The sequence below is a fragment of the Parus major genome, chromosome 5 (genome assembly GCF_001522545.3).
Source record: "Parus major isolate Abel chromosome 5, Parus_major1.1, whole genome shotgun sequence".
Lineage (NCBI taxonomy): Eukaryota > Metazoa > Chordata > Aves > Passeriformes > Paridae > Parus > Parus major.
Genome location: NC_031774.1, coordinates 16,683,827 through 16,708,343, shown reverse-complemented (window position 1 = coordinate 16,708,343; position 24,517 = coordinate 16,683,827). Strand labels below are relative to the sequence as shown.

The window sequence follows — 24,517 nt, the reverse complement described above, 5'->3', positions numbered from 1 at the left end:
ATTACTCCCCTGCTCCTGCTACTAATTGTCTTTGATACAATATCTTAATGAGTTGATTTCCGTGATAGCTTATGGAATTATTATTATACAACAATATATGTTTTTATTTTGTTGCTTTCTCCATTTTGCACTTTACTGCCATAATCCAAGAATGAAGTTCTTCTCCCAGACATTTCTGCCATCTGCACCTTGCCTCTGAACCACAGCAAAGCAGAACAATACATGCCATCTCCTTCAGCAGGGCTGATGTTGCCCCTGTTGACAAATTCCTGACCTCAGCATTTAGGAAACCTTTTCAGAGGTCACCTTGAAGGTCATATTGAAGTTCAAACTGAATTGCATGTTAAATTGGTAAATTATGTAAATGAAGCAAAATGGAAAAGATATAAAAGATCATTGAAGATATTTGGGGAGCTACTAAAAGTCTTTATCCAGAGATATAATGAAAGCAGGAAGCCACAAAGCATGTAAGATTCTGATTAAGAACCAGATGTTTGTCAGACATGTCGCACAAGGCATCTAGTTTTTCTTTTAAAAATTCAGGACCAAAGGAGTTGCAACAAGATTTGAATTAATCAAAATGGTTGAAGGGATATTTAAGAGCTGTGAAGAGAATCAACATTACTCTCTATGCAACAAGCACATCCAAGGAAATGTCCTGTAGATTTCTTTTGGGTGCACCTTTTTCTCTGTGAATAGGAAATGCATTGTAGTTGGCACAAAAGCAGCTGGATCCGTGCAAACAAAGAGAAGAAATGGTCTTTTCAAGGTCAGTCAGCCTCAGAGGAAAAAAAAGAAAAATTCTTTTATTTTGAGGACTGTGAAGAAAATGGGGAGAATGTACTTCATACCTTGAAGTGGGACTGATATTTAAGTGAATGTCAGCAGAGTGCCCTTGCTGCAGCCACTACTGCAGGTGACCATTCAGCAGCCAGGTGTGGCTTCCCAGGGCTGGGTGTTCTGCTGGAAGCCTGGTTGGTGCTGGCTTTGACACTGATTATGTACAGATGGCAGGGGCATCTCTTTCATAATAACTGTTATCAGTGAGAGCAGTGAGGATTGCTTCTCCCACTGCCTGCCCTAGGTGTTCTCTCTTTCAGCTCTATTTGTGGAGGTGTCAGTTTGCATGTGAGAGCTGCAGTGAGAGGTGATTTGATGAGTCTAGGGCTCTGGAACTGTTCCTGGATATCACAGTTTTGTCATATCCATTTAAAGCCTTTTAGGAGTTTATCTGCATGGTGCAGTATCACGTGTCAGCACAGAATGAATGCACAAGTCACCACTTTGTATGGTAAAATCCTGCCCTAAGTGAAGTCCCTGGGAGCTGCCTGTTGTCTTTCATGGAGCTATTTTCCTTAATTTTAGTCATTTTAAATCTCTTCCCCACTTCCCAACTTAGTGATCCAAATAATGGATCACTTGAGTGCCTGGAATCCAGAACTCACTTGGGTGTGTAGAATGATGTATTCCAGTGCTGTAGGAGATCCCACTGCCTGGAAGCTGCAATGATCAGAGTTTTGTTCTCAAGCATAATGTCTTAATCTCATGATGCAGAATATATGGGATGTTGTTGCCTGCTAAGAAATTGGTTGAATGTTGGCTGCAGAAAGATCGCTCATTTCCGACAGAAATGTAATTAATGAAATATATATTTCATTAGATATCTGGATGTTAATTTCCTAATTTCTGCTGTGGCAACTTGGCTTTTCCATCCATGTTCTCAATGACTGTGCAGCATTCATGCTAAGGTATGGAATTGCAGAATTGTTTAGTTTAGGAGGGACTTCTTGAGGTGTGATAGTCCAAGCCCTTCTTCAAGCAGGAACACTGAGGGCAGGCTGTCCAGGGCGGTGTCCAGTTGGGTTTTGACTGTCTCAACTGCTGGAGGCTCCATAATCTCTCTGGGCAACCTGTTGCAGTGTTGGACCACTCTCCCAGTGGCCTGGTTTGCTAAAAGAGTGCATTTCTGGCTCATGGTCAACCTAAAGTTCACAAATTCTCCAAGGTCTTTCTCTGCAGAGCTGCAGGTGTCAAAAGCTGCACAAAGGCTAGGGAAACAACATCCACTGCCCCCTTCTCACCCACAGAGCTGGTTGTCATATTTTGGAAAACTGTCACATTAGTTAAGCGTGATTTCCCCTTTGTAAAACCTTCCTGACTGCTCCCAGTCATCTTCCTGTCCTTCATGAGTTTGGAAAGGGTTTCCAGGGTCAGTTGCTCTATCCTCTTCCCAGGGACAGAGGTGAGAGTTCCAACCTATGGCTTCTGGATCTTCTTGATTGCCCATGTTGAAGATAGGAGTGGTATTTGCTCTCTTCCAGTGTTGAAGAACTCTCCAGCCTCTTGTGGGACAGAATCCTCTCTTGTCATGTATGATATTGGCATTTCTTGTTCAGAACTTTTGTGTCATTGTGCTGGCAAAACAACGTCCCAAGCGCTGCCTGCCAGGGTATTTACAGATTCTGGAGCAGATGAAATATTTATCTGTTAACACTCCCATTTCAGCCTTTTTGTCTCATTTCTGGGTATTAATTTTGGGCATCTGCTGCAACTAGTCACCACTTTTCACAAAAATTATGGAAATTGAGTGTATCTGAAATCTGCATATCTATCAACCATTTGACTTCATTTTTTTGGTTTTATGGTAATTTGTTGAAGGCATATAATGGCAAAAGCTTTCCAATAACAAAATGCTCCCACTAGTGCATGCCATAAGTTTGAAGTGATTAAACAAAAGGAGAATATTTGAGTTAAAATTAAACATGTGACTTAAAGCTTTTCCTCAGTGATACTTACTGAAATGACTGCTGTTCCAGTTAGGCTTTCACTGTCAATTACTTGGAATTACTTTTTAAAAATACTTTGAATTCCTGGAATATGCTTGATATCAGACTGCTAAGGGGGCAGCAGGGAGAGATTTCATTCCACATCAAGCTGGACTTTTTGAGGTCTTAATATATCCTTTTTCCACATGGTCATTTATTAGATTTTGTGATTGGTTATGGTTATATTTTTGTGTTTATCTTTAACTATCAGCTAGTGCTATGTATGGTAAATGGAGACTGGATTTTTGCTTTCCCATAATTAGTGGGACTACGAAAATTCCATTTGAGTCAGATTCTGGATTCCTCAGGTTCCTTGCTCCTGATCCAGGGCAGGTCCTAGCACACTCCTTAGACACCTCAGAACTGTCAACATTACTGTGTAGCTCCTTGAGGAAGTTGGATCAGGCTCTGAGATGCACAGCTGTACTCTCTGCTTGATCTAGAAATAGGTATGAGAGACTTTCCTGATCCAAAGGCATTCCTCTGCCCATTCCAGGCATGTTTTGAGCAATGTTCTGCTGGAGTAGCTGGCCGTTTGGAGTAAACCTGTTTGCTGTGTGCCTGGGGCAGCTTCATTCTTCCTTGTGAGGCTGGAGTGACACTCTCAAGTGACTTGTGGCATGTCCTGTGTGAATTTGCCTGTGTGTGGTCCCTGCTATGTTCTGTGTATCAGGTAGATGCCAACAGCCAGGTTTAGAGGTGGACATATGAACCTTTTTCACGTGTCTTTATGAAGCAGTTTCAGTGCAGATAAATAACATATTTTAAACCACAGACTGTGTGTGGAGCCTTTTTTCTGGCCTCAGCAGGATGCCATGCATAGCCTGTAAGGGTCACTTGGTAAGTCCTCATCTATTCCACAGCTTCTGTGTTTAGAGTTGATGCATCTCATTAATCTCCCCCCCACACCCCCTTTTTTTAATAGCACATGAAATTCAAGGATTCCAGTATTACTCTTTCTCAATATCTTTCCATATAAACTTTTCTAGGGGAGATTAATTTATCAGAGAAGTTTTGAGTAGTCATGTTGTATATAGATTCTCTTCTGAAAAGTGGCACATTTAGGGACTGAGAAACAGAGCTGATGAGATACAGTACTTGAAGCATGTTTCTTCAGTCACAGAATTATTCTCTTTCTCCTCAAAGACTGTTTGCCTTGTTCAACTTAGCACCATGAATCCACAATTTAAATAGTGTGAATTAAGAGGATCAGGTTTCTGATCTCTAAAAGCCTGCTGTGCCCCGGTTGCTCTAACCTTCCAAGAGAAGAGGACGCTGAGAGGTCCCCATGTCAATTCTGACTTGCCCATCAGCTCACCTTCAGTCCTTGAAACTATTTCCCAGTGGGAATTTCAGGTTGCACACTGATAACTTTTGTTCTGATTGAACAGATTTAAGTGGAGTCAAGAAAGCAAGCATTTGACACTTGTTACAGAGGTTGTTGTTAAGCAATTTCTAGGTGCTCTTTGAAGTGGTGGTGATGGAGTCTGATAAAGAGATAAATTAATGCTAAAGGAAAATTATATTTGGCAGATGCTTAAGTGCATTCTACCTAATAAAAACGTGTTTTTAAGCTGAGAGTGATTTGGGTGTCTCTCCCTTGTTGACCTGCTTGGAGGTAATTCAGAGAGGCTTGAATTTTAAGAGTTCCTGAAAATGCTGGGATGTGGAGTGCCCAGAATCCCTCTCATGTCTGCAAGTCTGAGGTGGAGCAACCCTGAACAGCAGCACAGTGGTGGGACGTGCTTCAGGGCACTGCCCACTGCAGAAACTTGTGTCACAAGGGTGAACGATTACCCAAGGATTCCCTGGCTATGAATGAATCTTAAAAGTCTCTTTTTTGTGTCCTGTGACCACAGTGCTGAGCCTTTCATATTCCCTTTGGAATAGGGTTGTACATGGAGGGTAAAAATGCCTGCATGTTATTAAACATGTAGGTTTGGATCACTTCCTTTGTTTTATCAGGAACTGCTGGCTTAACTGGCCATCCATTGCAAGCTGAAATGGAAGAATAAATTAAACAAGGCTTTTATCTCAGCAGATTTTTATAAAAGTGAGTGGGGAATGAAAGATGGATTGCATTTTATGAAGTAGGAAATTAAATTGTCCTTGCACTCTCTAACTTAAAAATCCAGGAAAACTCAGGAAATGCTCATTGCGTTCTGGATGTACCAGTGTCTTTCCTCAGACCTGGATTGTCTCAGAATTTACAGGAAGGGCTTTAGGATTTGGGAAGTGTGGCTATATAGGTCTTTTCCTGCAAATAAAGCTATTTCTCCTAAGTGTGCTCAGCACCTGAAAGTGAGTTTTGATCCACACCAGATTGACCCTGCAGAGCTCTGTGGCTTCACCTCATCCACCCAGGCTTCATTAATGATCCTGGTGAGGGATGAGTCCCCTTTTCTGACCTCTCCAGTCAGCAGCTCTGGGCACTGGGATTAGGTGGGGAGAAAGGGAAGGTTTTATGCTGCTGCCTTTTTCTCAGGGAACAGAGACTGTTTTGCCTTTCCTGCATCGTGCCTGGATCGAAGATTGGAGTTGTAGATGAAGGGATTGAGTGAGGGGCTTTATGCTTTGGTAGAGATGAATATGAACATGAATATGAATATGATTGGTCCCCAAGCTGGGAGTAATGTTTCTTACTAGACATTGCACAAATTGTGCTAGAAATGGCTGTACAGGGTTTTCCTGGCTGCATTTTTCTGTCTGTCCCTCTATCCTAAGGAATGCAATCCCATGGCCTCAAGTAATTTAAAGCGATTAAAAACTCGCCCCTAGTGAAAGGAGTGATGAGGGGGATTCTTTACTTATTCCCCATTAGTTCTGAGCAGGCTCGACTCATGAATCCTGTAACCTTGGCAGCAAGAGAATCCCCTTTTGCTTCACTATCTGCAAGGAAATGAATTACACAAGCATAGAAATTCATGAACAGTGAATGCTGCAATTAATTTTGTTAAACTCTCTTTATATATTTAGTTTGAGAAGAAGAAGGAAGGAGAAGCTTATCACCAGCTATGAGTCTGAAGCCACAAATCTCACACAGCTTTCACTTTGAGATAAAAATGAATCTATAAGGAATCCAAAAACCTTTTGTTTATTTTATATATTGGAAGAATGAGAAATTACGAAGGCAGTAATGTAAAGTAGTGTTAACATCACAATCCCCATATTGAATTGATTAGTGTGGAGGAAACACATTAATAGCTTCTTTATTACTAGTCTGAGAACTTTATAATAGCATTTATTGAAACAGAATTGAAATGTGAATGGCAGAACTTTATAAATCTCAGCTTCTATGTGGTGGCCTAAACAGTGTCTGAAAATGTTGGGGTTTTTTTAAAAGTCCAGTCTTTGAAGCTTTACTGTTTTCCACATTTAATCTTTCATTAGTACATAATAAGCAGGCAGTCATGGCAGAGGAGAGGCTGAATGTATAGCTGAATGTATTGAATGTGCAAATTTTTTTCTCTTTATGGCCAAAACAGGTGCATGTAAATGTTTCATCAGCACACCCATTAAGTTCACAGCGGTAAATTTAGCCACAAGCATTTGAGAGGTGCTTACTCTGCATTTAATTTAGAGCTAAAAAAAGAAGAAGTAGGTTTATTTAAAATGCATTACAATCAGCTTGTTTAATATTCTTATTCTCATATATTCTTATTCATTATTTATATATGAAAAATAAATGAGAAAGTCACAGAAATACCCACACAGCTCAAAGTGATGAGGGTAGATATTCTAAAATAGGTAAAATCTGGCTTAGCAGCCAGCCAGTCATTTGTTGACCGTGAGTGAAACAACCTCACTGAATTCAGAGAACATCTCCCAGGCAGAGTAATCCTGTTATCCTCTCTTTTTAAACTGTACCAAATTTTTCCTAAAATTATTCCTGATTTTTCATGTTGTTGCATAGTGTTGCACTGTAAAGAGTTCTGTCTCTGTTTCATCCCTTTTACTTATTTTTTTTTTCTGTGGGCAAAAAGTGTAAATTCTTGTGCACAGCCTCACTTTGCCACAGGGAAGAAGATGCAGGGACTTCTGCTTGTGCATCACCCACCTTTCCATGACAACAGTGCTTTGCACCTCATTTGGAGTTGTGTTTTCTTTGGGAGCTGCACTGATGGGACTTGTGTGAAATGCTTTATTTATCATATCTGTTCAAAATGGGTGACCAAAAAAAGTAATTGCTGGACAAGGGGAACAGTGGCATGGTAAATAAAGTGCAGTAAACAAAACTGCTGTCTGAAATATAAAAATAAATAAATCCCTGTCTGTGTGGAAAGCTGCACTGAAGGGATGGGGCTACAAAGCAATGAAGGAGATTCTTTGTGGTAGGATCAGATAGATACAGGCCCCTGAAAACTGTGCTCAGATGCTGTTTGTTTGGAAGCTATCTACTTGGTAAAGTTTGGGATAACTATACACTAATTCCTTAAATATGAATCAAAATAGAATCATCATCTTTCTGCTGTTTCAACACATCCTCAGCCAGAATCATGGGATTCAGTTTGGTGAGGGATTAAGTGTCTGGGCTTCTCTGTTGTGTTTTACTTGCTTTGGCATGCTTTTGTTTATTCCCTTGTCTTTCATAGGATAGAATTCTACTGCACCCATCCTTACAATATCTCTGTAAACAAGAAGGAAAACAGAAAGCTTACTCTTTACACTTCTTGAGATTAGCTGTATCGCCTTACCCAAGTTTTAGAAGATAATTTTAACAACTTAAAAAACTCTTCATGTATCATTTAAAGTGACAAGAGAGAGAAACACTCATTTTTTCCCTCTGATATTTTTCTGGTCTTTTGTGGCAAAAAGGAGCACTTCTTTCCACCCTTCCTATCTTGTTTCATCACAAGTCACACTGCATTAGAGTCCTAATGTTTCTATCAATAAATGATGGATTTGCCAATGGTGATTTAAGTTTAAAATTACTTGCGAAAACTTAATGAAGCCTGCAAATCACGAATTAGATCTCAAAGAAATCATCTCTGACAGTTAAAAACTACAGGGCCAAAGTAATTTCATGGGTGGCATTTTTCTCCCCTCTATAAATTATGAATCAGGGCAAAACAGAGGTGGCTCTGTAGGCATTATTATGAGAGTAATAGCAAATAGCAATTTGTCTCTTGCTGCCAGAGCTTTGTCTTACTGGTGTGTATTGGGGTGGGTGACATGCTTCTGCAGAAAAAATTAATCTCTGCTGCAGCTAGTTTTTCTGAGTGCCAGTCTGCTTGTCTGTTTGGTTTTGTTGTTTTGTTGGGTTTTTTTTCCATTGGTTTGAATGATGGTTTCTAGTCCCACTTCCCAGTCTTGTGTCCTCATTACCAAACTACTCAGACTGCTTGTCTGCTGTGGACAAAAATGATACCCTCAAGCTCTCAGCTATTGTATTTTTAAATGAGGTTATATTTTTATAACCCCAAGTCTCTTTTGGAGACTTAAAGTGTCCCTTTTGGCCTCCATTTTGCCTGTCTAGGAGAGGATGCCTGGTGCTGTTTGCAGTTTCATGAGAATGGCTTTTCTCAAAAATGCACGTGGGGGATTTGCTATTGCTTGGAGCATATTCATTTAGTTAATTAGATTTGTGAAAGAAAATTAAAAGTTTCCTGTCCCAAATTCCGGATGTTTAATGCAATTTGCATTGGTTATTTGCAATTTGCAAATGGTTATAAACCTAAAATAGCCAGAAGAGCCATAGTTATCCTATTGATTCTGTCCTTTCTTTTCCCTCAAATCCAAAGAGATAAGAGTCGTTAAAGCCCTTCCCAAAAAAGGAAATGGGTGAGCAGAGAGTGCTTCTACTGCTTGAATAATCTTGCCTATAGACATGTTCTCCTATCCATTTTGCTTGAATTGACCCTGCAAATGAACCCTTTTTTTCATCAAAATTTGGGTTTATCTTTTCTAGTATCAACGATTACATTGGGTGTTTCAGAAATTGTGTATGTTTTTGTGCCCTCACATATTTGTTGTGAAACAGTGTTCCAGTGATCACACAGCTTTCTCAGTTTTGCACCATTTTTTTCTAGTTTGTTAAATGATTTTATTTTTCTTCCGTGTGTCTGCATAAGTTGTCTTAGTGGGAAGAAATTCAGCCCTGGCTGATTAATCTGAGCATTTCTGCTGTCCTCTTTTTGTTGTAGAAGGAATGGTGAGCACAGTGAGCTTAGTAATTGAGGCTTGCTTCAGTCCTCTCATTTACTCCATGTATGCTGGGTGTTATTTTTTATCTGCAAAGCTGCTTTATGCAAAAGCTGAATATCTGTTACTTTTGATTTGCATGGTCTCAGCTCTGTTTCCAAGATTAGATTGTCTGTGGCACATTTATCTATCAACAAATTGTTTGTCTACGTGATGAGACATTCCCTTTGGCAAGATGGATATGGTTCTTCATTGCTCAGCCTCCAGGTTACAGCAATTGTGATTCTTGACTGAATGTTTCTTTCACAGACTTCTGCCTGCATTTTGCTGTAAGGCCATTGGTGCCACTAATGTGAAGTTAGCAAAGAAATTAATAGTGCTTAATGAAGTCTGGGGATGTGGGGACAGTCTGACATCCACAGGGATGTGGCTTTGCAGCTTCAGAACTACTGGAATCCAGTCCCTGTCCCAAGACTCTCTGTAGTGCTGTTGGAGCCCTGCATGTTTTAGTTGTGCGAATCTCTTGGTGGTGCTGATGAGCCCTGACTGTGCTGGCAGCAGAGAGAGCTGGCACATTTCTCCTTCAGTAGAAATTTCTGCACTGGCATGTTTGCCTGTGGTGTCACAAAGCCAGTATCCCAAAGCTTTTCATCCTCCAGGAGCACTGATTCCTGTGAGATTTACATCCCACATTTTGTCTTCGTGATTCCTGAGTCTTTCCTCCTGTCAGAGTTGCTGCCACTCAATCTTTTGACACAATGGGGTTTGAGAGTTGTAGTGTTCCTTTTCACTGTTAATATACTGCAGCACTTCAAGTGATACTGATGGGTTTCACCATTGGAAGTTCTCTTGATGACTTCCAGATTTTCTGAGATTCAGAGACAGGCACTCTTACCACTGACCAGACCAGCGCTCAGAAGAGTACGCCAGGTTTTTATATCCCAAAGCAACACTAGATTGAATAGAGTCTTCTGAAATTACAGTCAACATGTTGTCTGTGTTGATTAGAAAGGTAATTTGGGCCTCTGATTTTTGTTGTTGTGTTGTTCTTCTTGTTTTGTTGGTGGTGGTTTTTTGGGGGGTTTTGTTGTTTGGTTTTTTTCTTTATTTGTCTTCACAGATGTGATGGTGAAAATTCCAGCAACACTATATCAAGAAGTATAGGAATAGGGAAAAACGCCAGATCCTGTATCTTTCTTTTCTATTTTGGAAAAGCTGTCATAGCTAAAGATTCTAGCAATTTTGACTTGCATTTTCTAGCAGTCAAGCCCAAGAAAGGTGAAAGTTGGATATCAAAGGCTTCCCCATCTGTTGTCAGATCATTGCACAGTGAAGCAGTTCTTGTGTGACCACTTGAGAGCTCTTGCTTGTCACAAGTACACAGCTGAGGGGACTTGCTCACTGCCTCTTGTTAAAGTGGTCATGCTTTGTCAAAAAAAAAGAGATTTAAATAGAGTCTGGGGAAAACAAAAAACAACCACCAATAAAACACAGGCGTATCATAAGAAGGAAATGGTCTTTAGTAATTTTTGTAAGTGCATTTTGATGCTCAGGTGATGGTGTTGTATGTCCAGTACTCATTATTTTGTGAGATTCGGAACAAGTATAAATAGTCTAAATAGCAACAGCATCTCTTAAATAGTCCTATCATCAGCCCATGGAGCAATGCCAGAGTTTCACCAGAGCTGGGAAGCTGCCAGCCTTCACTGGATGAAATCATGCGAGGTAACAATGGCAGCGAGGCAGAATGACAAATACAACTCTTTCTTCTTACTAAGCTGGAGGGAGGGGACTTGCCTTTTGTTTTTTAATATTTTAAAGCTTTTAGCATAAACCACAAGGCCTCAACATCTTATAATAGATCTTTTTTTTTTAGTAAAAGCCAGAATTCTCAACTACAGTTACTGGATTCAGTATCTGGAGTATTTTACAAATTCCCATGCCAGTAATACAGGACTTCTCAAAGTACCCCAAAAGCTGGTGATACTGGTAAAAGTACCAGGTAGCTCCTTTGGATTTAGTGACTTGTGCAGATTAATCCCAGCCTGCAATTGTTTTTCATGCTGCTGGGTTAATTTGGGGGTGTTGGGATTTTTTTTTTTTGTTACTTACAGGTTTTTCCAAAAGCATTCTGTGACTCTTCAGTATTTAATATTTAAGTTCTGCTGTTTCTCATCCCGAGCCAAACAGGCTGTTTTGCACTCCCCTGACAGAAGGGGGAAAATGTGTTAAAGGAAAATGATCAATGATGAATAAACAGCAGAATTGGTCTCAGACACATTTTTATTCTCGCTAAAACTGCCTTTTCCAGCACTAATATGCCTGATTTTTTGAGCAGTAGTTGGGTATGGTCTGGAGAGGGTCCTGGTGATCCTACATCCAGTGCTGCAAATTCTCAGGGAAGTAGCTGGTAGGACAGGTAAAGGACAAAGGACAAGGAAGAGACAGAGTGTTCCTATGAAATTAAAAGAGCCAAAAGAACTCAATTGTTTGGACTGCAGAATAATCATGGGGCATTCATTTTGGAAAATTAAATTGAAGGCACCTTTTGCTGTTTCTCTTGGAGTCCCAACTTTATATAAGAGGGACTAAAATGTGCTTGCTTGTAACCGGGGAGTTAAGGCAACACATCTTGGAGCTGCTCACCTGTGAGTCCTCAGGCTTGGCCTGTCCCTGCAGCCCCAGCCCTGGGGTCTGAGAGCGTGCAGGCTCCCACACTGTAACCAGGGAAGCCACATGAAAGCAGCCTCTGAGATAAGTGCCATGAATGTGCTGCAGGGCACATGAGCCTGCTGCGTATGGTGGCTCTGCAGCAGCTGGCCTGTGTATCTTGGATGACACAGCTCCCAGAGGACAGGCAGTGTTGGCATGGACAAGGGAGATACAGATTTGGCAGATACAGAGCTCATTGAGATAACTGAGGCTGTGATTGAGGAGAATTTGTGCCCCAGATCACAAGTGCCAGTTTAAAAGGAGCAGTGCTGGAGTCTCAGGATGGGATGTGCTAGAGACTGATACGTTTGCTGTCAGCTGTTTTTTCAGGATGGATTTGAAGGAAAGGTCAAAGTGCAGGGCATAGGTGACATAATCTGGCATGAATAACCCAGTCCCTATCCATGGAAAACTTGTGGCCTGTTGGGAAGATTTGTAAATTTTAAGACCAGATGAAACAATTACAGTCCTCTACAGTCCATAGTGTTTCAATCAGTATTCTTGTCATCAAACTAATTACATCTGAACTGTAATTTTACAAAATTCTTGAATCTTGGTTTAAAGGCATCATTGACTATGTCTCATTCCTCAGTGATTTGTTCCAAGGGTTTATTTTTACTTCATGGCTAAAATTATGCCTTGTTTCTATCTTGTATTTGTCTGTCTTAAAAGTTCTAACCATTAACTCTCATTCAATCACCTCGTGTTAGATAGAATAAAGTGCTGTCTTCTGTTGAGAACTGCTGCTCAATGTGGGTACCTGAAGATTGCAATTACACTGCTTTTTGACCATGTCACTCTATTTAGTTTTTCCAAGAATGTTAGTCATGTGAAGGAAAACACACTTCTCAGTGATGGCTTTTTATTGTAGGCCTTCTCTGGAATCTTTTCAAATTTTCAGCAGATTTTTTAAAGCATGGGTATCAGTTCTGCAGTGTAGAGGTAATGACAATAATCTGCCTTTATGCAGCTGATGTTGAATAAACCCATGACTGTTTCCTCTGTGAGCTGGGAATATTGCCCTCAGAGCATGTCCATTTCCATTTCTTCAGTCCTTCCACAGGTTTCCTGCTTTCCAGAATATAGTTTCCAATCTTGTAGTGTGACCTCACATGTCTTTTCTGGTATTTATCTGAATAAGCCCTGAGGCTCTGTAACCAAGCAGGACAAGTGATATCAGCAGATTCTTTAATGCATGGCAAGTTTTGTGTGGTATCTGCAAAATTTCATTAGCAGTGATTTTTATGCTTCCTTCTGTAGCATCAGAAAAATACCTAATAACTTTGGATCTAAAACCCTCTAAAAACCCTGCTGAATGAATCCTGGTTTTGGTAATTTTTTTTTGGTGGTTTGTTTTTTGGGTTTTTTCTTGTGTTGTTTTAAATTTTACTTTTTAAAATACATTCAATGTGTCTGCAATGATTTCTTTTTTCCTCTTGTGCCCCCATAACCCCTGACACTGGTAGCAATTTTCAGTCAATTTTGAACTCTTCAGAGGTGTCAAAACTACTAAATTTAGGTAGCTAGAGAGACTCAAATGAATGCCCTATGGAAAAAAATGTCTTGGAGCTATTGCAGGCAGTGTTATTGAACATCAGAATCCAAGGGAAATGAGAGGGAGCAGACAATTTCCACTTTTAAGGAGAGACTTGGGATTAATGCTTCTCTTTTGTAAAAAGTCAGTCTCTTAATTAGGAAAGAGGGGCTCATTTTGAAAGGTAGGAACATGAACAATAAATTCAAAATAAGCCAGAGGCAGCTGAGGAGCACCCTCACAGGTGTTCTTGGGACTGTGTCACATGTGGCAGATTTATTCTTTCACTTTGGTTTCTGCTCATCTCCAAGGGATAACTTACCCCTCTGACAGAGGCTGTTCCTGAACAAACCAGACCATCACAGACAGTGGTTCAGTCTGCCTGGTTTGCTTTGAGCACCTTGGTGCCATTCCTGGTAGAGGCTCTGGCACATGGCAGAAACTCGTTTGAGGTCCTAAGCTCTGCCTGTTTGAAAACACAGCACCTTTGGTGCCACTTAGCAGGGTGGCTGCTGCTCGTTTGGTAAAAACCACTTTTTCTGTGCAAAAACAGCACATGCAGTTCTGTTCTGTGTGGAACATCCAGTCTCTCACTTGGTGAAGGCACTGTCACTTATCTCTGTTTAACATATGGGGTATCAACCATATTTCCTTCTTCATTCAACTCATGTGACTTCCAGTGAGAAATGTGGCTTTGTTCTGACATCATTTGAAGAAGAGAGTGTTGGAAACCTGCATTTGGTACCATATAATTGTGACTGGCAGTTTGTTTATTTGCTTGTTTTCTGTTATTATGGGAAGCAATCTCCATGTAGTTTATTCATTTGCAGTGACTGAGTCCCAAATCATTCCATTCAAGATTAAATCTGCTTTCAGTGAAGTGTGTTGAAGAGCTGCAATTGTTTGTTTTGTTAAAACAAGGGAGGCATTTAATAGCAGTTATTCACTTCTGTTACTTTGGTTATTTACCAGCTTTCCAAGACATTTTGTTTACCAGTTTATGATATCATCACTGAAAAGCTTATCTGGGAATTAAACCCAGTAATTCCAGTTGCTGAAGGTCAGAACACCCATGGTGTCAGGGTCATGGGTTTGGAGAGGAAGTGGTTTCCAAGCTTGCATGTACCCTCATAGAATCATGTGTCTGAGCCACTGCAGAACCACATGAAGATGCCAAGTTGCATAAATGTGAGCAGCTCCATTGTCAGGAAGATTCTTGCCAGCTGATGAGCTGGCATTTAGCATGTCCTTTGTTTTTCCAAGTGATTGGAAGAAAATAGCACTTTTCAAGGAAGATAGGTAAGGGGGATCATCACCTCCTCTGGTCTTTCGCCAGGCAACTCTTGCACTGGTTTTGTTGAGTTTCTGCCAGGTATCCAGCTGTTCCTCCAAAGCCCACTGTTTGTCCTAGATTTTTGGATTTGTGCTGCCCTCTTTCTCAAGGGGTGCATTGTGCACCTTTCCTACTTCCAGACTGAGCAGAGACCACACTGCCAGAGGAATGAAGCCCACTGGAGTGCACTTGACTTCGCCTGCTGCTCTGTTTCCTCCAAGGATGATGGTAGTTCTCCTCACAGCATTATTTATTTAAAGTAAGTTAATTTCAGAGAAAGCTTATCTTAAGAATAATAAAGCAGGCTGTATGCAATCCTTGCCTTCCCCTAAGGATTAACGTTCCCTGGATCTAGGAATACACAGCTCTTTCAATCTGTTTCCACAGAATCACTCTTGCCAGACAAGTTTCTCCAGGCAGAGTAGCAGATTTTAACCCTTCAGTGGGTTTTGTTTTTAAATGATTCTTTTAGATCTGGCTCAGAGAAAGCTGGCTTATCAGCACATTTGTTTTCCTTGTTCTAAGGAATAGGGAAAATTTCTACCCCTGAGGAAATTAGCCAGCCCTCTCCCCCAGCATCTTTGCAGCTTGCCCAGTTGTTACTGGTGCCAATGGAGCTGAGGTCTGTGTTCAGCAGAGCAGCTCTGACACCAAGAGGTGGCAATGCCCATGCCTATGGATAGGAGCTTAGAGCCTTCCCCGTGGCCCTAGCAAGTCTCAGGTGACACCAGAAACCTGATACAGGGAGGATGCAATTGTTTTGATGTTTACAGAGTTGTTTTTACCTTACAGCAATGAACAAATCTGTATTTTGGTTTGTGTTTTTCTACCAAAGTCATAAATGTATGAGGGAATTAAGTTAACTGGATAAACGGATTTGCAGATATCCCACATTTAGTGTGGGGGCCTCGTTCATCTTCTTCCCATAGTGGGAGCCCAGGGCATGATTTGCTTTATCCCTCCTCCTCTGATATTTTAGTAGTGCTCTCTCTTATTTGAATGCTCTCTCATTCACTTTTAAGCTAAGTAAATGAGTATGGTAAATAATTGAAGCCAAGTTTGATCCCATGGGATGGCTGCAGCAAATGGCTCAGTGGGCAAATGGCCAAGTTCTTCATCTCAGTGAGCAAAGTGCTGCCTTCCCCTTTTCCAGCCTGCAGCATCTGCAAAGGATTATATGTCCAATGTCACTGTTCCTGGTACCTAATCACATGGGGGTCATTCATTCCTACAAGGGAAGTGCCTTGTCTCCCTGCTTTCACTTGTCTCTGCAGTCCTGAAGCCTTTGTGGCAGCTAATTGGATCCAAAGCTCTATTGACATGTGCATCCCTAGGTGGATGGGGGGATTGGTGCTCTTTTTTGGGTCTGAGTAGTTGGAGATAACAGGTTGTTAGCACTCCAAACACAAATGCAACCCATCTTTCATGTCTCTTGGCAAACAAAGGCTCAACAGCATGTATCATGTTAATTAGCATCCTTCCCAATTTGTTTATCTGAGATTATACTGATGACTGTTGAGGACAAATGAAAGTGATTATCTATTTTAAAATTTAAAAAGAAAACAAAAGGTAAGGAGGCTGAATACAGATAACCTGGGAATATGCTCAGCATGAGCGTAGGTTTTGAAAGGAGTGTTTGCCTTTGCTGCTGGCCTGGATTCAGTGTGCGTGGGATTTCAATACATGAGCATAGTTCAGAGGAGCCTTTACACCCTGGCACAGGTGTGCTCTTGTGGCCACTAGAGATCAAGCCAAAATTACCATTTACTGGTACAGGAAGGAAAGAAGTGGATCAGGAGCATGTGTGGGGAAAGACGATTGGAGTGAGGGATGGCACAGGAGGGAGACAAGGGATTTGAGGGTAGGTTGTGAGATCTGTGGAACACGAGGCTAATTCATGAAGGCAGAGGAGGCTTGCTGAGAGCAACAGTTGTTGGGAAATGTAACTGGAGAAAGGGAACTCTTTTGTGTCAGTCAGCTTTGGAGCAATATATGAAGTATATGAAGAAAACCTGCTGCAAAGGGAGTTTCATTCTGGAAAAGAAATGGCACAGTTAGACCACAATGACTCCCAGCTTTGCCTGTGTCACTGCTGTTGAGGATGGGCATTCTTTTTTCCCAACCACTTTAATAATCGGAAGAAGAGCCTCATTATATGTAACCAAAAGTTTCCTTCTACAAAATCAGAATCAAATGTATCCTGAATGTTCTGTAATTAGGTGTGTCACAAAAACCATGCACTTTAGTGTTCACTCACCTGAAATTCCTCCAACACACTGGTGAGGCTTTTGTCACCAAAATCCATAATGGTTAAGAAGAATTGACTTAATAACGTGGTAGTTACTTTGCAGCGTCAGGCTTTTGAGTAAGAAATTGATTTGATTTACCTGCCTAGTTTCACCCAGCCCTTCCCCCATATTTGCTGCAACATTCAAACTCATTTGAAACAAGAAGCAGCAAGGCAAGAATTCATATTTAAAGCTTTTACCCCTAGTTTCACTAAAAATAAAGAAGATTGGGGTTTTTTTAAGGTCTTGGACTATCTCATTGAGAAGTACCTTACTGGCTTCATTCTCTAAACGAGCCAAGAATCTGCACAGCTGCAGCTTAACATTTTGAGCCTGTGTCTGTGAGCTTATTACGATGTACTTTATTTAAACAAACCAGGGGACGTGACGCACAAGTAATTCAGCTGTTGCTGTGTCTAAGAACAGATTACATGGCAGTGGCCTCTGGCTACAGAGCAGTGTATTTCCCCTTACACCAGCAGTAATAGGAAGCTAAACAATGATAAAATGCCTGTCTCTCTCTTGGACTTTTAAAGGCATCATTTGGACAAAATCAGGTGCAGTTTGTTGGAAACATTTGAATTTGCTCTTGCATGAAAAATTTTGAGTTGCAGAGCCTATCTAGTTGCCATTCTGTGATCTCCTTTTTAAAAGAGAGGAACTAAAGCTGCTGTGGCATTCATTGGCATTTCAATAGTATAAAAAGTACAGGGATGTTTCAGTGGCTTCTTTCCTGCTGCCTCAGCTGGTTGCTGATGCCTGCACTTGAGCACAAGCAGGTGCTTGTGGGCAGAAGACAGTGGCTGAAGCTGCAATTAATTATATACGCAGACCGTGGCCCCAGGAAACACTGGTTTTAAAAACCCGAGTTCTTTGACTTTATTAGTTTCTGATTAAACACTATTGCAACTTCTTGGTTCTTGCTAGAGCACACAGAGGGAGACTCTTTCTCTTGCATTTTCACCAATTGTCTGCTCCAGGCCAGTGCAAGATGTACTTGTCCTTCCTTTTGCTTCCTGATGAGCCTCAGTTTTACCTCTAAGTGTCAGGAAAGTCCCTTCCTCATTCTTTTTCTCTCTCTCTCTCTCAAGTTAGAAACTCCATTCACTGTCTCAGATTCTATACAAGATCTGCGTCTTCCAGATTGGGTTTGGTATTCAAATGCCTACTGCGAATTATTTATTATGTTATTAACTTTATGGCATTACTAGAGTCAGGTTATTCCTTTTTTACAAATAGCTGAAACAAGAGAAACAGTGACTTTTCAAGACTGTGTGGAGGGCCTGTGGCACAGCTGAAAGGTCTTACCTCAGCTGACCTAAGCCAGTAGGTTTCAGAAACATACATTCTTTCTGCTCCCAGACCATTTCCTTTGATCTTCTGTTCCTGTATTCTTTGCTTTTCTGAAGTTACACAGCCAGTGCCAGTGTATCTCTGTTGATATCAAATGCTGCTAGAGCAATAAGTATTCCAAATAAATCATTGAAGTCTAGAGGATCTGTAAAGTGATGCCAGATGTTGACTTTTGCAGTCAAGCTAGGAGAACAGAATTCACTAGTTAGTGGGTTTCTGTGCTAAAGGAAGCAATTACAAAAAAAAAAAAACAAAAAAACAAACCCTAAAAACCACCAAAAAAACCCCCTAGACATTAAGTTCTGAAGTTGTTCCACATTTGGGGAAGAAGCAAGGAAGGGAATCCCACAGTGCTGAGCGAAGTGTTCTGGAGATGTGTGACATTGCTGATACTGGCAAGAAATTAGTATATTGTCCCTTAAACTGCCATATATCACCAAAAATCATGCAGTATCTCTTATTTACTAAAATATTAAAATATTTCTATTTATAGGCAGATGGTGTAAGGAACATTTCAGTGGTAAGGAGAGCATTTATGGCTCTCAGCTTCTTATAGAGAGGCTCCGGGACATCTCATTTAAACGAGCCTTACCTGTTGGTACAATCAATCTCATCTCTTCTTAGCAGGCAAAGGCTCCCACAAATGACCTTATAGATTAGGCACTTTCTGTTTACATTCGATTTCCCACTGCCTGCTATTTGTAGAGAATGATTATCAAGGCATTAAATTAAAAGTTTTGCCCGGTGGGAAACCATTGGATATTTTGTCATTTCCTTAGAGCCTCTCCTGTTCTGCTGGAGAGGCAGAGAGGTAGGGGAAGCAATCACCAGAAAGGTCAAGAATATTTGCTTACCTATATTGGAACACCGCTGAGAGGCTGTCTCCAGTTTAGGGGACTTTTTGGGTAGAAGTTTTGTTCAGGTTGGGGTAGGAAAGCAGTGAGGCTTGAAATTAAAAGTCTCCAGTTGCCTGCAGGCTAGAAATCTGGGGATGCTGCTGGCATCCTCTGGCCTTTTCCTAAACGCTATGCCCAATCTATGTGACATCTCACGCTTTCAGCAAGTTCAAAAGGAGTTAATAAGGATCTCCCCACAGCCTTCTTTTGACCTTTATTCCAGAGAAGATTACAGCAAAGCCACCTTCCCCCTCAGTGTGCTGGGACAGGGGAAGGACTTCATGCCTTCAGTATTGCTGGAGCTTCAGTTTGATCAAAGTTTTGCGTCATATTAGCTGTAAATACTGGTAATACCCGTGTTCTGCAGACACAATAATTCTCTTGTTTGCCGAAGACGTTTTTCTCAAAGCACTTCCTCCCGCTGATCAGCAGCAAAATTACAGGACTGGGCTTCTCAGGGAGCAGTATTTGTCTTCTGTTTCGTGCCTTAGCAGTAAGTACATAAACTCCAAAGCCCTTCATTTAGACAGAGAGTGAGAGGTCTGTGAAACCACCCCCAGGAACTGAGAAAGCCCCTACAGTCCCCCATCTGTAAAACAGAGATGGAATTAATTATAAACCTGGGTGTTTGCAGTGCAGAATGTTCATGTAGTGCTTTCCGCATGTCTGTGCTAAGCAGGAGTTTGTTGTTTCTGTTATTACAGTTTTTATCTCATCCTCAATTATTCTTAAGTTGTCTTATTCAAGGAGACAGGGTAGAGTTTGACAGCCCCAGGTCCTCTTGAAGCATGCTGGCTTCTCCAGATGGGCTTGTCAGCCAGCCAGCCACAGTTCTGCTCAGAGGCTCTGGATTTCTGAGGCAGTGAGGGGACAAAGCTGACAGTAAAAGCAGCCTTGTGTGTACATTGCTACAGCTTAAGTAGCTGCCTCAAGGGAACACAGGTTAAGAAGGAAACACTTTAATTTGGCCTGGATTTATATGCAGGCTGGAGTAAGATTTTTTTGAGCAATGTTTTGTCCTGGCTGTAGTTTAGGTGAGGCTCAGATGGATCCCTGCCCATTCTCTCTAACATCCAGCTTCTGGCAACTTTTCCTGACCTCTGTGGCAGGTTCTCTCCAGTCCTGCCACATCTCTTGTAGCTTTCCCTTCTTCAGTTCAAATACTGAGTTTCCTTCTTTACCTGAAACTCTCTGCACATGACCTGGCCACCTTAGATCAGTATATATATATTTTTAGAAAGTCTTTGTAATAGGAAAGTGAGAGATTTAAGTGCCCTATTAGGGCCTAATGGAAGTCAGTGAGGAAGTTACAGTAGTAGTAGCCGCTGTTTACAGTAGGAGCAGGATCTTAGCTTAGATAAAGGACAGCAATATGCATGCCCTGCTCTAAGAAGTGCTTCTCTTGTAGGCATGGATTGTAGTGGATTACCATACTGGGACACATTTACCCTACCAGAAACACCACTGGAACCTGTTGGGGCTGATGAGCATGGGCAAGGCTCCAGTATGTCTAAACCCAGGGTTTACAGGAATTTACATGGATGGTGTGCCAGCTTCAAGCTTTCCCCTCTCATCTGTTGACCAGTGAATCCCAAGGAGGAAAAGATTTTTTTCTCTTCTTCACTAACAGATTGATAAAAGGTTCTTGCTGCCAAATCTTTCAGAAACTCTTTTGTCTAAAGAAATCTCTGGTATTGCACATGTCTAAAAACAGGCATCTCATTTAGAGCAACAGTTTGCCTGCAGAGAGTTTTTGTTATTCTTCTTTCTGCTACTTCACTAGAGCTGTGATTTGTGAAGGGCCTGGCTTGTGTATGGAAGAATGCAGCAGATTCAAATTGCAGAATATTAAATATAATACTTCAGTCCTGATTTGAGATAGACATTTTTCCTGGCTGAGGACTGGTAGCTCAGAGATAAATAAGGGAAGCTGACAGATTGGTGAATATTGGGTAGGATCATTTGTCAGGAGATGTGATGAATCACTGCAGAGCAGCATTTCATTTTCAGAAAGATCATTTTCTGAAAAATTCAAATTAAAGGCAGAAGAGACAGCTGGGGGTGTTTTGGGAGTTTTCATTTAAATCAAACTTACAATTAGAATAAAGGCATATTGAAAAGTTCCTGTTATTCTAAAAATATTTAGAGGAAGGAAAAAAAAATGGGGGTAGAAGGAAGCAGGAGGACCTGGAGGAGCACTTGCCAGCTATGCCCCACAAATAGGCCTTGGATTTTACTTATCCCTCTCTAGTCAAAGCCAGTAGGAATCGTACGTCTAGAGCTTCAAGCAGTGCTTCATTTGGGGGAAAAATATCCATCTTACAACCTTGCACACAGGTTATTTGAGCAGAGGTCAATGTGCTTCTAATAGGCCTGCACATAGAGACTGAGCTCCTCACAGTGGGAGCGAGAGCAGTGCTCCGGTTTAATTAGGAAGTCCAAGGCTACGTCAACACTGATTAATCCATGCAAGGTAACACAATAATAACAAATGGAAACAGAGGGTGGGGGGCTTCCTGCTGGTGCTTCAGCTGCAGACACAAGTGCCAGGAGGCCAAGGGCCGATCCCTGTTCCCCGTTTCTCCCGGAGCCCAGTAGCCACCCACAAACTCAGCTGTTCTGTTTAAGCTTATTCCTAGGGCTTGATCAACACCTTTCTGACCCTAGTGTAAGCAAACAGAAGAGTGTGAATGCTTCAAGGAGTAGCTCTGTGACAAGGAGACTTTAAATCAGCTGCTCTTCAGAAAGTAGCACACTGTTGTATGTACAGCAACACTTGATCAGAAGGTCAGATGGAAACTTTAGTAAAAGAGCACTGTGTAAAATCCTACCTTTGCCATCACTCAAATCAATATAAAGTTCTCTGTGTGTGTATATGTGTAAAACTGGTATTTCCAGATGCCCTCCCTGTCAGTGGACATGAAATAAAAAGCTAAAGCAATCTGGCCATACTGTTCCACAATATGTGTTTGCCTCTTTCAAAGTTGCAGCTTGCAAAGAAATGAGAGGAGAGATAAGGAAATAAAGACGTGTGGTGCAGGATTCTAAAAAAAAATTACATCCTCTTCCAAGCAAGACTCAAGGAGGCATTTTATTTTTGAAACAACAAATAATGATGGGTCATACCATGTGCAGGACTTCATGCTGAGGCTTTCTGAAATAGCAATGGGAGAACTGGTCACATAGTGCCTGTTTTCTTGACTAATGCTCTGCTGGTTACTTAGTTTCTGAAATACAGAAATCTGATGCCAGCTGTGTTCCCAGTATAAAGGCCTTGCACTCTTTGAGCAGGAGAAGTGGTTAATTTTATGAGGAAGAGAGGACTAGCTTTCATTTTGCTTCAGCAAGTTGCTTTCTAGTGAGTCTTCCCCAGGTAGAAAGCAGATCAGGAATCCTTGGTGATACAATCTCTTGAGACCACATTAAAGCACACATGGACTAACAAAACTTTGCTCTTGATCTTCTATGAATGGTTAGTTAATAAATTATCATGATGTTAGTATCCATCTCAAATAGGATGTCAAGGTTGCAAAGCAAAACTTGAATGAGGAGATGCAAACTTTGCATTTTGCATCCTTTTGTTAACATGGCATTTACCCTTCAGATAAGAATCACTTTTCTCTCCCTTGTTCCATATTAGTGTTGATATGAACCTAAGACTGGTGTGTAGCTCTCTCACTCTACAGGGCAGATATTCTCAGGTGAGAAAAATTAATATTAAAAATAAAACTTTCTGTTTCATCTTCAAAGTACCAGATCACCCAGCTGGATTTGTGTCCCCACCTGCCCTCAGTTACCCTGTTCCTCTTAACCTCAGTCAGTTTCCGAATAAGAATTAGTTTTTCAACAATTAATTTACCTCACTGCCTCTGTAGGACATTAACTAAATTTCCAAGCTTCTCTGAGACTGGCATCACAACCATGCCCTTCTATCCTGATTGATGGTTCTGCTGGAGACCATAGCACGTCCAGTTGAGACACAGGGAGCTGAGGGTAAGGGCAGAGCTCAAACACAGTTCAATCTAATTCTTAAGTGAATGCTAGGAATCCCCAACACATATAAGTTTATAGTTTATTGCCTGTAATTTTCTCAACTAATTCCAAATTTAATGACAGCTTTCAGCTTTGGTGTTCTAATTAATGTACCAGTGACTACATATAATCTCTGTGTAAAGCCAAAAGCAGCTTACTGATAATTACAGGGGGATCACAGCACCTACTGTTCAAGGAAGGCATCTGTGAGAAAGGCCTTGCATGATAGTTAAGGTGCTGAGATTAAGTTGTGCTCTTTCTTGTACTGCCTCAAAGCTCTTTTATTGCTGGCTCAACATGATGCTGGTAAACTTTCAGGAAGGAAGCAAAAGAACTGGACAGATCAAGCACAATCTTTTGCACATACAGCAGAAACTTCCTGGTGAGCTTTTGAGGTCATAGTATTTTTGTAGAGTCATATTGTTGAGTAACTTAATATTTTCCCCATAATAATTATGATGCAGTGGGATGAAAATTCCTCTTTTACACTCCACAAGATTCTTTTCATCCACCATTTTTGCAGTTGCAGTCAAGAAAACAATTCTGACTGCGCAAAGCAGAAGTAAAGCGCAAGTGTATGGTAGAAGCAGAATACCTTTGCTGCCTCTGTTAACTCAAAATTTGTATTGGTTATATTGTTTTAGACACACACCTCCCCCTGTTGGAATGAGGGGCATTTCACTAGGGAATACACCATGTCTGTCTGTTTTCCAGTGTGGAAGGGTACACATTAATGCACTTGGTCACAATTAAAGATAGTAAGCTAAAAGGAAACACTGTGTGTAGATGAATGTTTTCATGGATAGGCTTATTTGCAAAAATGAGTGGTTAAACTGCATCCAGTCTCCCTGTAGTACTTTGGTAGTTATGTGAGAAGGGAAAAGATGTATTAAAGGTCTCTGTGATGGGAAACAGGAACATGAACTCAGAAGAGGAACTCCTCATGTTATTTACAAAGTGTTGGTTAAACTTTTATTGATTTCACTACAGGACCGTTGTCCAGCATCTCTATGCTCTGTGCACTTTGATTCTGAAATATGATACTCAGCATATTTCAAGTTCTGTGTCTTGTGCTTTTGGTTTTAGATTGACAAGTATGCTCAACGGGATCTGAAGAAAGGACTTCACTTGTATGGGACAGATGGAAATATTGGCCTCACTAATGCATGGAGCATCATTCAAACAGATGTAAGTCTGAGCTCAATCTTTTACCTCTTCCTCTTTACCTTCTGGGTTCTGTAACAGCATGTTTTGGGCGTGAACCTAATTATACCTCCAAATCCCAAGCCACTCTCTTTCTCCCACCCAGTCAGCACATTAGCAACTAAACTCTCTGCTCTTTGTAACAACTAGTAATTTTTATTTATTTCTCCTTTGACAGGAAATATCTTCTTCCTTTAAGA

The 24,517-nt window shown here is 41.0% G+C and overlaps 1 protein-coding gene across 6 annotated transcripts in view; it reads left to right on the top strand.

Moving 5' to 3' along the window:
• TSPAN4 (tetraspanin 4) overlaps positions 1 to 24,517 on the top strand; it is a 423,214-nt gene that overhangs the window by 377,752 nt on the left and 20,945 nt on the right. For all 6 annotated transcript variants that reach the window (XM_015631555.3, XM_015631554.3, XM_015631557.3 and 3 more), the window contains one exon: positions 24,201 to 24,302. In XM_015631555.3, the coding sequence (XP_015487041.1) occupies positions 24,201 to 24,302 (102 nt within the window). The remainder of the gene's footprint in view (positions 1 to 24,200; positions 24,303 to 24,517) is intronic.